Raw genomic sequence first — 14,303 nt, forward strand, 5'->3', positions numbered from 1 at the left:
TTAGTTAATGTTATTTAGTATAATCTCTTAGTTAAATCAAAACTCAATTTATTACTTGTCTTAGCATTGAACGATAATTATACATTGTTGCATAAGTGCATAATCTAAACTTAACCTAAACCAGTCTCTATGGGAACGAACTCGACTTAATCCTTATACTACTTGTGATCACGTGCGCTTGCGTGTATTTTTGCGTGTGTTTTAGTGCGAACACCTTCCACTATGGGCCTAGAAAAAGGCTGATAGCCAGATGGATTTTCAGTATGGGTCAAGGGGGAGCCATATCACACAATCAGGAGGCAGATTTGGCAGGTGGCGAGGTCGATGTGTGAAGGGAGATTGTTGAGAGTTGTCTCACATCTTTTGTGGGAGGGGCATATTGCTAGAATATAATCAGTGAGTTAACTCCATTAGAATGAGGCCTTTTGGGATGTATCCAAAAATAAATCCGTGTGGGCTCGGCCCAAAACGGATAATATTATACTAATATGGAGTTAGATTTGTTTAGAAAAACCCAACAAGTGGTATTAGAGTTTTAGGTTGTAACGGTTCATAACAATCTCAATGGGCTCCCAATTGGACTTAGGAAGTGGCATATGGGCTACCCCAGGATGAGTTTAAGGGAGAGGTAGGTGGACCTTCCAGTATGGGTCTAAAGGTTGCCAGAAAACCAGAAAGATTCCAGTATAGGTTAAGGGGGAGGTAGACCATACAATCAGCTAGCAGATTCGACAGGTGTCGAGTCTGATGTGTGAAAAGGGAGATTGTTAAGAGTTGTCCCACATCATTTATGAGATAGGCAGATTGTTAGTATATAAGTAGTTAGATAACTTCATTAGTATGAGATCTTTTGAAGTGATTAAAATCAAAAGTCGTGCGAGCTCGACTCGAACGGACAATATCATACTAAGATATATTTAAAGTCTGTTTAACAAAGCCCATCAAAACCGTGTTAAAAGAATATAATCATACAAAGATATATTTAAAGTCCGTTTAACAAAACCCATCAAAACCGAGTTAAAAGAATATAAATCAAGCAAATTTGCGAACCGCCCCACTCAAATTAAAAAACACAAACCACCGTCAAACCCAAAAAATGTGTACTACAATACTTTATTTATCAAAACATAAATTATTGTATTATTACTGGCACTAATTAGTTTCGGTGACGATAAAATTTTTGATGAATAAACCGGTTTGGTGACCTTAATCTTACGCTTTAGAAAAAGCAATAAATTAGCCTCTTCAACAATCTGCTCATTGCCAGCACTGAATCACATGCCTGGATTACAAATATGCTTTCTTAGGAACAACATTTTGACATTTCTCATCACTCAAGCACCCATACTTTTGATTCCTACCCTTTTTGTTGTTAGGAGATAAAAATCTTATCACAATCTTTGGTACAAAAAAGGAAGTGAAACCCAATATTACTCAGATTTTTACTAGAAAAAAGAAAAAGAAAATATTAAAATTAAAAGCAAGAAATCAACATTACATTACAAGAGTAATAAAAACAAAAGATCCCCTCACAAACTCCCATTTCATCAAACAATGGCCTCTTCACTCTCCCTCTCCATTCTTGCCTCTATACTCTCTCTCCTCATCCTCCCTGTCCTCTCATCTCCTACCACCATAACCCTCCAACTCAAAACCACAAAACCAAACTCCCCATCATCTCAAACACCATACCAAAAACTAAACTACTTAGCCTCGTTATCCCAACACAGAGCCCACCATCTCAAAACACCAAAAATCCGCCCTGTCTCCGACACGCAACTCTTCCCCCGTAGCTATGGAGGTTACTCTATCTCACTTAACATCGGAACACCCTCTCAGACAATCCCTTTTGTCATGGACACCGGAAGTGACTTTGTTTGGTTCCCATGCACACACAAGTACACTTGCCGGAACTGTAGCTTTCCGGCCACGCAACCACCGCAAACATTCATTCCTAAACAATCCTCAACTTCTAGAGTTGTGGGGTGTTTGAATAAGAAATGTGGGTGGGTTCATAATAATCCTGACGTGCAGTCAAGATGTGCTGATTGTTCAACTAGTGTTAAGAATTGTACGCAGATCTGCCCGCCTTATTTGATTGTTTATGGGTCGGGTTCTACTGGTGGAATAAGCATTGTTGATAATTTGAACTTGCCGGGGAAAGAAGTGCCTGATTTTCTAGTGGGGTGTTCTTTGTTTTCTTCCCGCCAACCCGCCGGAATTGCTGGCTTTGGTCGTGGACCGACGGTACAATTATTACTCTTGTTATAAAACTGTTTCTTTGCTATTAATATGACCAAATTTGACCCTCTTTTTTTAAAAAAAAAAGTTTTAAAATATTTTATAAATCATATTATTCGATAAATATTTTATCTGGGAATGCCAATGTTAATAAAGTAGTATTTTAAATTACGAATTTTTGGGGAAAAGCTTAATAATAATTTAGTAGATTTGAGTTGGGAATGTCAGATTAGTACAACAATCAATCTTGTTTGTGACTGAACTATTTCTGTTTTTGGTGGTAGCAAAATTCACAGTTCTGACAACCAGAGCTTGAGCTTGTAGTAGATAGTACAGCTTGTAGTTTAAATGAACCTATACAAGTCAACTAGACACTCCATGATTATACAATTGATTTGTGTTTTAATTCTTTTTCAGTCCTTGCCGAATCAATTGGGTCTCAAGAAATTCTCCTACTGTCTTCTATCACACAAGTTTGATGACTTACCGGAAAGTAGCTCTTTAGTACTTTACACTGGCAAAGATTCCGATACAAAGACAACCAAATTAAGCTATACACCAATTGTCAAACTCCCGCAAATTCAAGATAAACAAACGTTCTCAACATTTTCAGTTTACTACTACATCGGACTACGGAAGATCACGGTGGGTGGCGAGAAAATTAAGATTCCGTTTAAGTATCTTACACCAGGACCCACCGGCGACGGAGGTACGATAGTTGATTCAGGATCTACATTTACGTTCCTTACGAAGAATGTTCATGATCTTGTTGTTAGTGCATTGGTAAAGCAAGTCAAGAAGTATAAAAGGGCAAAAGATATTGAGTCGGTTGCGGGGCTAAGGCCTTGTTTTAATATTTCTGGATATCGAAATGTCAACTTTCCAGAAATGAAGTTGCATTTTAAGGGTGGAGCTGAAATGATATTGCCGACGGCAAATTACTTTTCGTTTGTTAGTGATGATATGGAGGCAGTTTGTTTAACAATGGTGACGGATGAGTCGGGAGAAAGTGGAGGTCCAGCTATAATATTGGGAAATTATCAGTTGCAGAATTTTTATACGGAGTTTGATTTGGGGAATGAGAGGTTCGGATTTAGGCAACAGTTGTGCGTATGAGAAAGGAACAAGTGCAGTGAAAGATAATAAATCTTGTTCTTGTGTACGTTTGTAATTCTTTAGTCATACTATAATTCTATTGTATGTTTCAATATCTGAAATTCTATGTTTGTTGACATCTGATATCTACACATATCCTGTTCAAATTTTGTATCTGAAGGTGTCAACCCATGGAGTAACTAGTCTATACTACCTTCACTATGGTGGCCAACGGAAAACTCCAACACAAAGTGTAAGTACAACATACAATGATTTTCTGACCAATCTGATGGCATTATTGGGATATATTTTCCAAGTCCTGTGGCTGTGTGTGTCCCTCTACCAGAGCTTGTTGATAGCCACATTATTTTTTCTTGGTTGATTGGGTTATATGATGTTTGATGGGGGTGTTTCGTCCCTGCAATTTGTCTGTCCCCTACACTAGCGTTAATTTCTTTCCACACATTGTTATTTGCTGGATGTTTGGGAGCTAAAGTCTGTCCATCCCGAGTTCCTGGCTCCCCCCACAGTTAAGTTCTGGTTGATTCAACCTTCATCTGTCTGCATCTAGTGTTTGTTCTCTGCGTATTACTTGTTGCACACTGTAATTTTTGTTGTTAACGACGCTTATATGACTCTGTGACTTTTGTCGTCTAGCTGCCAAGACGAAATGGTTTCCATTTAGGTAATGTGATCATCATGCTGCAAACAAGAGGTGATGTTCTCTGGCATGCTCAGTCTTATTGTAGATTTTAAACCAAAATTTAAACTTTCAGTGCCTTTCTCAAACAAGTAGTTACCTAGTCCCAACACCTCCCTTCCCCAAGTTTGATCTCTAAAGATCCGGATATAGGATCTTGGAAATAACTATAAAGAGTTGCGAGATGTTACAAAGAGTCACAACCCTAGCTTTGTCCTATTGTCCAGTGAATTGCTTGACAGATGGAAACCTCAAACATGTACAACATGATATCATCAAAAGAAAAAATACACTACTGTTTACATGATACAAAAATTATGTAATAAACTATCCTTACCGGTCTTCTAAAAATCAGTCAACTCGGACGAGTACTCAGGTGAGTATTTGGAAATCAGAGTTGAACCGATTCGAATTTAAGCGAGCATTCAGATGCTGAAAACGAGTACTCGAAAACTCGGTCGATTACTAGGATTTTAAAGACGTAACGGAGGAGATCCGATTTTCGAATTTTACAAAACCTTGATCCATGCTAAGAAACAATGTAATACAGAATCATAGTACAAGATAGTCGGTGTACTTGACTCTTATCGTCACAACAGGGCAGCCTATCAGCTTCATTTTGCTCCTCTTTAGAAGCACAGAACAATGGAATTAGTCGAACTAAGTACAACTTATGAATGTATAAACATAGATGAAACAATCTATTAGGCAAGTGATTAATGAAACAAAACTAGATCTTAATTAGCAAAGAATCGGACAAGGCTTCCAAAACAGGAAAAGTTCCTCACCTCAAGAATTGATAAGCAGCTACATCTGAAGCAAACGGTTTTATAACATTGGCAATAAAAGGCCCTTTCCTGTAGAACAAATATCGAAGAAGACTGAAATTATCTAGTCGTAAATCTCTGTTTCATAAACTTTCAAACATGAACCTGTATAAAACATTCCCGATTATTAGATGAACCCATTCACAGATCGCAGTTGATTGCATGTTGAAAATAATAATCCATGGTAGAGTATTAGAGCTTGGGCCTAGTTTTAGTCTTTTAGTTGATGTCTCTATATTTACATATGTCTTCCTTGTCTAGCTTGCATCTTGTGACTTCCTTTCTTGCTAGTTGGGCCTTAGTTGTAAGAACATGTACTCTAATGCAACATTCTAATCATTCATTTCAATTACAACAAGAATGGTAGGGTAATTAGGTCGATTACTCAACACAATCGGACCCGTAGGATTTAAATTATCTGTATGACATTGTAATTCGATAATATTGACTATATTGGTTAACTATATTTTAAAAATAGTATGTTATAAAAATTTTATGTTGTTATAAATATAATATATTAATTCAATATGCTAATAAATGATTAATTTTTTTTACAGATTTCTTATAGTTCTACAGTGGTTCAACAAATATAGTCAACCTGATTTTTTATAGTTCTGTAGTGGTTCAACAAATATAACCAACATCAAGAAGTTGACTATATTTATAAAAAAGGGAATGTATCATTGGAGATGATTTTTTTTTACATAATCTCTATATTTTTTATTTATAATATGTATTAATGATTTTTAGCTAAGGATTCGAAATGGTTGGAGATGCTTTAAGGTGTCTAAAAAATTATTCAAGCATTTTTCTTTTTGTTTTTTTGCTAAAGAAAAATTATTTTAAAAACATTTGAACAACAGCAGCTACTATTTGGGATGAAAAGATGGAATGGAGCTAGGTGTGTAAATTCGACATTCTGAAAGAACATTTACGATGCGATTGACTATGATTGATTAAATTAGTTCCGTAAGAAATTATGTAAAATTTGTTAAACCCGTAAGACAATTTGATTCGATGGTATTGATTATATTGATTGGTTATAATTCAAAAATAGTATGTTATTAATATTTTAGATTATAATAAATAGAATATATCACTTTAATATGATAATAACTGATGTGTAATTTTTCTACAGATTCCTTACAAGTCTGTAGTGGATCGACAAATATAGTCGAGTCTGTAGTGGATCGACAAATATAGTCATCCATAGGAGGTTGGCTATAATTATAAACAAGGGATCAGTTTTTATTGGAGTGTAATTTTTTGAAGATATTGACTATATTTTTTATCTTTATATGACAACTAAGTTTTTAGCTAATAGCTCTTTCTGGTCGGAGATGCTCTAAGTGCATTTCCGATGGTGTTGGCTAAATTTGACCTGTAGGTCAATATGTAAAATTTCTTGAACATGTAAGACATTATATTTCGATAATATTGAATATATTGGTTAACTATATTTTAAAAATAGTATGTTATTAAAATTTATGTTGTCATAAATAGAATATATTATTTCAGTGTGATAATAAATGATTAGAATTTTTTTACAAATTTCTTGCGGGTTTATGGTAGTTCAATAAATATAGCCAACATCAAGAGATTAACTATATTTATAAATAAGAGAAATGTACTATTGGAAATAGATTTTTTAACATAATTTCTATATTTTTTATTTATAATTAGCTCTATAGCCCGTGCAATGCACGGGCATGTTCTCTAATGCGTGAATTGATGTTATTTTGATTGTAATTATCGACGATATATTCATGTTGTTTCATGATGGATCGATTAACTAAATTTCTTTTTTTATGGAATTGAGATCGATGTCGTATTTAACGTGTTTTTTCTCAAAATGAATTGAATATGCGGCAATGAAATCGAAATATACAATCAAAATATTATACAAATGACAGCACACATATCCCATGAAAATAATTACAATGAATGAAATATTGTGAAGTTAATTAAAAAGTTACTATATTTGTTTACATGGTACAATTAGTGATATAAAATACAATGAATATGAGATAATTCTTACTTTTCATTTTAGGAAATGTAATGATTGGATATGAAAGCCGACATATTAAATATAATATTGTACAATTGATAATATAAATATATTTTTCAATATACATCATTTTTAATGATAAATATATTAATATATAAATCAGTATTCAATGGTTATGGAAATTGAAAAATGGACTATATCGGTTGAACTACCGTCAAAAATTGAGAATTTATCGAAATGCTAAATCGAAATAATGTCGAACATATTTTATATTCTTTTTAAAATATAAAAGTAAAATAATTATATTTGAAATGTGTAAAATTGTATTTGTACATCCATACTTAGTTATAAAATTATTTCGTGTGCATTATTTATTAAAATAATAAGAGTCTTAATCATCTTTAAACATCTCCCTTCTTCTTCCCTTATCTTTTCAGTTTCTATTCGGCAGCCGTCTGATTTCTTCATTTAAAATCGTCATTATTCACCAACTCGATGCTGAGTATATTTCTTCTTCCTTTTCTTCTCTTCATAGCCTCAAATCGTGTGTTTGATTCGTCAAAATTTTGACCGGAAAATTGCCGATTTTGATCGAAAATGGAAAAAATGTTGTATGCTCCGATTTTGCTCTATAATATTATTTGGTTGCCTTCTAAAAATTTATTGGCGAAATTGTCGATTTCTATAACAATGCATTAATCATATAACTCTTTTACTTATACCACTGAAAAAACTTTAAATTAGTTAATATAAGAAAAATGATTCACCTTACCATTGTAAAATATCAATGTAACCGTAATGAGCTTGTTATTTTAATATTTTATTATATATATTCAAAATCTTCAAACCAGTCTTAGTTTATATTCGATTTGGCCATATAATAAGAATCTCAACTTTATTATAAACCCCCTTATAACCCACTATTTTATTCATATACAAAGAGAATATATATTATATTTCTTGGGTTTAATACTTGATACACTAGCATTGTCATTTTCAGATTAGCCAACATATTAAATTTATTTACTGAAAATAAATATATTTTATATAAAGTCTTCAAAAAAAATAAGAATTTAGTATAGACACATGCAAATATTATTAAATTTTAGATATCTAATTATAGGTTGTTAATATTCAATTATAAATAGTAACATATATTAAATTATTAATATTAACGAGTTCGGTGTAATTAATATATGTTATTAAATATGGAAATTATTTATATTTATTAATAAGGAGTAATAATGACCTAAGTGTAATTTAATATATAGTATTAAATTTGACAATTATTTGTATTTATTATTGAGGGGTAAATTAGTAATTTGGAATAATTATTAGTATTAATGAGTTAGGTGTAATTAATATATGTTATTAAATATGGCAATTATTTATATTTATTAGTAAGTAGTAATAATGACTTAAGTGTAATTGATACATGGTATTAAATTTGACAATTATTTGTATTTACTATTGAGGGGTAAATTAGTAATTTGAAATAAATTATCTCACTCAACCCCTATTTGCTCTATTATATATATAATAATAGAGAAAGAATGCCCAAAATACACCACTTTTCAGCTTCTAGTGCCCAAAATGCGTGTGTGCGCGAGTTCCACCCTAAATAACCACGGATTACGCATTCTTAACATGCGTATTCAGACTTTTTAAAACCTGTAAAGAACATGCATGTTAAGAATGCGTGTTTTGTTTTGAAAATACAAAAAATACGCATCTTCATGATGCGTATTTGCTAAAAGTTAAAAAAACCTATACGCATGTTGTAGATGCGTGTTCTTTACAAATTTTGAAAAAAAGAAATCCGCATGTGAGGAATGCGTATTCTATAGGTATTTAGGGCGGAATACCCCGCCAATCAGCATTTTGGGCAAAATTTCCCAAATGGTGGGTATTTTGGTTTTTTACCCTATAATAGATATGTATAAATAATTTTTAGTTAAGTTTTCTCGGTGGAGTTTTTTTTAAACCTATATTCAAATTATACGGTGTAATTCGATAAAAGGTAGGTGCTACTAGTTAGTTACCGTCGAAATCTGTGTTTCTTGTGAATGGAAAGGAGGGAACACATCGTTTTAAACCCACCAAAACATGCAATAATAGCCTATTGGGAAGAGAGATTTTTTTTGAATACTCCCCTTCATTTTAAGTATTTTTTTAACTGTTTTACACATTTCAAGATATATTCACCATATAGTAGAATTTGTTATTTTTAAATTTTTTTTTGTAGATAAAAGTTTAAATTATATATCTTTATTCAAATTTTTTTGTAAATTATTATTCTTATTATAAAATTAAAACACTTTCAAAATGAGTGATGAACAGTCAAAACAACTAAAAACTATTAAAAAGAAAAGAGAAAATATATATGAATTTTGATCGCTGTGCTATTATGATAATGCTGAATTTTGATCGCTGTGCTATTATGATAATGCTATACTTCTCTACCGAGAGCATGATCCTGAAAGCATGGTACGGTTTAAAGGGCTTTCTCTTCTGCTTTGCAGGTATTTACATATATAATAACATTACATTTTTTCGGTTACTATTTAACTAACTCTTTAAATTCTATAATAATATTTTTTTTTCTAAAATATAAAATATATCTACATATTTACGATAAATGAGTTAGTGTTGAATTAGTTATATGATCGATATCTTCACATAATAATGTTTTGTAATATTAATGATCCCCTTTATTTAATTATTCTTTTAAATATGAAAATTTGATATTTATTACATTAATATGAGTTTATTTTTATTTATAGTCTAAATATAATAATTCAATAGGAAAGATGACATACAAAATATGTATATATATATATTATTACATGCATGCGTATTATCTATTTTATAATTTATTTTTTATGATACGTAATTATGATTAATTTATAAATGACTCTTCATATTGATTTTCGTTTATATTCTGAAAATATCATTTTAAACTCATTAACAAATTCCTTCACATACTATTATTTAACAATTGATATCATAGTAAATTTGGTATTTACGAAAACTCTAATTTGATCGAACGATATTCTTATAATATTCTACGATACCGTTATTATTAAAAATATTATACATTTTTCGTGCTCAAGTGCACTAACTCTAACAATGATTTTTCTTGAATATAATCAGTATAATGAATATATTCTCTCAAAATGATAAATTTTAAATATTCTATTATCGATTTGTGTTAATATTATCATTTGATAAATATAATTAATGTAAGGTACTAAACTATTAATATAAATAATTAAATTGTAATATTTATATGTAATAAAGACTAATACATGTATATTAAATTCAATTCCTATCAAATAAATAGATACAATTAATACATACGCATTAAATAAAATGTCATTAATATATAATAATATGGGGCAATATAGTAATTTCAACATGAATAAAATGTCTCATAAGCCCCCTAAATTAATTTATAACGACTCTTCATATTAATTAACATGTGTATTCGTTCCAAATTTATTGACAAATTCCTTCACCTTTTGATTAACAATCGTTGTCGGAATCAATTTTCTATTTATAAAAACTCCAGTTCAATTCTATTTATGTTTAGTTTTGGCCGACAATATTCTTATAAAAATCTCCATTACCTCTACCAGTAAAACTTGTTTTATATTTTTCTTGTTCAAATCTACTAACTTTAATAGCGTTATTTTCCTTGAATATAAACGATGTAATAAATATATCCCCTCAAAATAATAAATTTCAAACATTATGTTATCAATTAGTGCTAAAATTATAATGAGATAAATGTAAAATTATTATAAAGTACTAAATTGCTAACATAAATAATGAAATTGTAATGATTAGATGTAATAATGACTAATTAATACATGTACATAAATTAGATATAATTAATACATGTGCATTAAATACAATATCATTAATATATAATAATATGAGGACAAAATAGTAATTTTAATATGAATAAAATATCTCACAAACCCCATATTTTCTCTATTATATATATAATAAATAATAGATAGATTCGTTGATTCTATATGTTTGGTCGACTAAGTATGCCTAACTCTATATTATTATAATATTATTTGTTTTGGATATAGCCCCTACAAGTTTGTTTTTGAACACGACCCATTCCTTTTTCTGTTCTTGATGACCTCCTTATAAAATCCGGGTTTGATATCTTTTTCCCCTAACCCAATTTATGTAACTCGTTGTTATGATTTATTTTAAAAATTAATAAAAAAATCCATTTTTTATTCCAAAAATGGTTTTAATTCAAAAATTATTTTGTTAATTATTTTTAAGTAATTAACTAAATTATTTCAATTCAAGAAAATTATTCATATTTATTATTTTCGAAAATAAAACTTTATTTTATTAATCATCCAAATTGATTAATTATTTTAAATAATTAATTAATTTAGGTAATTAAAAATTAAATTATTTTTAATAATTCGATAACAAATAGACCGTTGGTCTGTTTTAAACGAAACGAACGTATCAAGGCTCAAAAAATTATTCATCTTTTATTAAAATAATTTGGAGACCTAAATTCTTTTTTAACGAAAGGTGGTGTATTTTGCAAACTCTTTTGAGTTATATATTTTCTGAAAAGTTGTAATCTTGACACTATTTCAGTTTTAAAAATTACCAAAATAAATCGTTTGACAACCTGACTTACATGCTTAGTGGTTTCTGATTATTATTTTTAATTGTATGCTTAATAAGTGGGCTATCGGATGGTTAGATGAAAGAGTTTTAGACGAGTAGTTCGTCAAGTAGTTATTGTTTGAACGATTAAAGTGTATATTTTAATTATAGATGCATATCTTTCTAGACGATCAGAGCTAGACGAGTGGATAAAAAGTTAACTGGAATAGTAAGTGCATATCAGACTTGTACCAAGCGCATAAAAAGTAGATCAGAGAATTATTGAAACGTAAGCTAGTGATGTCAAGGGGCAGAGATATGAGATAATTTTGTTAGTTCGTGCGTGCATAACTGCTAAAGATCAAAGGCAAATTTTCTCCCTATTCTAATTCAAAAAAACAGTTAAATATTTTACGTATCAATATATATATATATATATATATATATATATATTTAGTCCTGATTATGCAAGTAACCTTTTTTTCTAAATTCGAATTAATGGATGTCTATATAATAAAAAAATTTAGATTATTTTAATAATATTCCTGGGAGACATTGGATTATTGAAATCACAATATTCTAGTAATTGTTCTGCTAGTATTTAATTTCATTTCGATAGATAGTGGGTCACTATACTATCCAGAGTTATTCTATACAGTGGATCTTTATTGCGTGATCAGTGAATAACTAATTATTCTAATTATTTCTCCATCAGTTGTTGAGATTACTCCGGACAATGTGAAATGAGGAGTTGAATCAATAAGGACGTCGATAACTCGACTCCTTTTCTAAAGATTGGACGATTACATAAGAGGGTAGAGAGGCTAGTTCAACACTATTATTGCGTAAGAGGCTAGCATGGCTAGTCCAACTGTGTAAGAGGCTGGTGGGGCTAGTCCATCATTGTAGGCCAATAAGTGCCTGGGTACCATATATTACTGGACTTATATAGGTCCGTACTTTATCCCGACTGATCAACGGGTATAGTATAATTTCTTATGTCCAATCCTATATATTGTTGATCGCCATTTATGATTTTCAAGTTATAAAAGTATTCATGTAACCGGAAAAAAAATATATTCAATATTTTAAGCCAGTGAAGGCTTGTTAAAGTGAGATTGTTAAACCTTCATACAAATTGTTAATACATTTAACCTATGATGATTGATGTAGATTCCAAAAGTATATTTCTTTGCATTACCTAATTTTTAATAAGGATTGCTGACTTGATTAAATAAGTTTTCAAACTATGACTGAAACCTTTGTGCTCAATTATCAAATATTTTAATATTTCTTAATATTTCTAGGGTTCATAATTTTATTTTTTTAAATGTTGTGCATGATAGCAGATATCAGTTTTATTTTAGAACCTCATATATGATTTGAAACTAGCATATTATTCTTTAATGTACTTACTGAGCATTTTTTTCGCTCATACTTGTTTTATACTTTACCTTACAATTACAATGAAAGGTAGCTGAAGCGAGGTTTAATCACGTATTTCAGAAAGAGAAGAGAAAGAGGTTTTTATGAAGATGGTTGGTTCGGGGTATTCAATACTATAGTAAGTTCTATTGAATAAAGGTATTTTTATATATATTAGTTATATTATTATTTGGTTTTCCCTTGTATACTTATTTTCAAAGTTATACCCGTGATTTAAATTTTGAGCATGAGAATTATCGAAAAGAGTTTTAAAAGAAAAAAATGTATATGTGGAATTTGGAATTCTTGTTTCTAGAACTGTAACCTAAAAAGATCTTGATTTAGTTTGGGGATCATAGATTATATATTTCATTTGTTGAGCAATCATTGGTGAATATTCATGATTAACAAGTTATTTTATGTTGAGGTTACACAAAAGTAAACACTTACAACCAAGTTCAAACAACGTTTTATGACCCGTAGAGGTATCTCGGGTCATCTGGAACCCGAGACACCCACAAAACTCCTTAACCTGTCTAGAGCTAGACCTCCCTAGACTAGAGGCCTAAAATCAGTAAAAATCCCCTTCGTGAAAAAATACGGAAGGTATTCCAAATCCAAACCCTTCAGCATTATAACCTCCCCATTCCAGTATTTCAGAGAAGTATGTTAAATGACCAATTTCTGCACACCTTGACCGTAGCCACACTCTACTGCCCAGAACTGAAACCTATATAAGGGCTTCATGTAACACCCCCAAATCCGGGGTCGGGGATCCGGGTTGTCACGAGTTCCATTTCCCTTAATAACACCCAATCTTAATAAATAATCAACTACTCTGTACTGTGACCCCACAATAAACACACACACCACAAGTTATAGTCTCAGAGATGAATATCCAAAAATAATCACAAGTCGTTTTATTCCACAATTATATGCCAATGCACCTTAAACAGGTTTCTGAATAAATTTACATTTCTTTGCCATTATTACAATTCATGATATACATAAGTCTGGTACATTATTAGTTGAAAACTTAGCCTATTGGTAATTTCTACCTCAGCTACAACGGCCTCAACGCTTCCAGAAAGCTGCGGTACGTTTCCTATCCGCTTGCGAATTGGGAGCTTGGTCTTGTTCATCTTATCTATCTGATGTTGTGTGATGAAAGAAGAAAGCAAGGGTGAGCAGCAAGCCCACCAAAATAATATGTATAATGATTTACAGTATATGAGCCTTCTCATAGTACTCATGAAAGTCTTGGTCAAAAGAAATGAACCAAGTTTGATATCTTAATGCGATGAAGTCACAAAATATTCAGTATATATACATATATACTTTTCAAAATCTTGGA

General features: G+C 30.8%; 1 protein-coding gene across 2 annotated transcripts; it reads left to right on the top strand.

Moving 5' to 3' along the window:
- The first annotated feature begins 1,522 nt into the window (after nucleotides 1-1,522).
- Nucleotides 1,523-3,971, top strand: LOC141666645 (putative aspartyl protease At4g16563). 2 transcript variants are annotated; one of them, XM_074472761.1, is made up of 3 exons: nucleotides 1,523-2,247; nucleotides 2,659-3,400; nucleotides 3,518-3,971. In XM_074472761.1, exons 1-2 carry the CDS (start codon nucleotides 1,555-1,557, stop codon nucleotides 3,355-3,357), a joined length of 1,392 nt encoding a protein of 463 aa, XP_074328862.1. In that variant the 5' UTR covers nucleotides 1,523-1,554; the 3' UTR covers nucleotides 3,358-3,400; nucleotides 3,518-3,971. The 2 variants fall into 2 exon arrangements, with proteins under 2 accessions (XP_074328862.1, XP_074328861.1); XM_074472760.1 differs by having other exon boundaries at nucleotides 2,659-3,971.
- Nucleotides 3,972-14,303: the final 10,332 nt, after the last annotated feature.

This window comes from Apium graveolens, chromosome 6 (genome assembly GCF_009905375.1).
Source record: "Apium graveolens cultivar Ventura chromosome 6, ASM990537v1, whole genome shotgun sequence".
NCBI lineage: Eukaryota > Viridiplantae > Streptophyta > Magnoliopsida > Apiales > Apiaceae > Apium > Apium graveolens.

Excerpts from the sequence above, each read along its gene's own strand:
- LOC141666645 (XM_074472760.1), top strand. The coding sequence starts at position 1,555 with ATGGCCTCTTCACTCTCCCTCTCCATTCTTGCCTCTATACTCTCTCTC. Across the intron at positions 2,248-2,658 it reads GCTTTGGTCGTGGACCGACG|TCCTTGCCGAATCAATTGGG; the intron begins GTACAATTATTA and ends ATTCTTTTTCAG.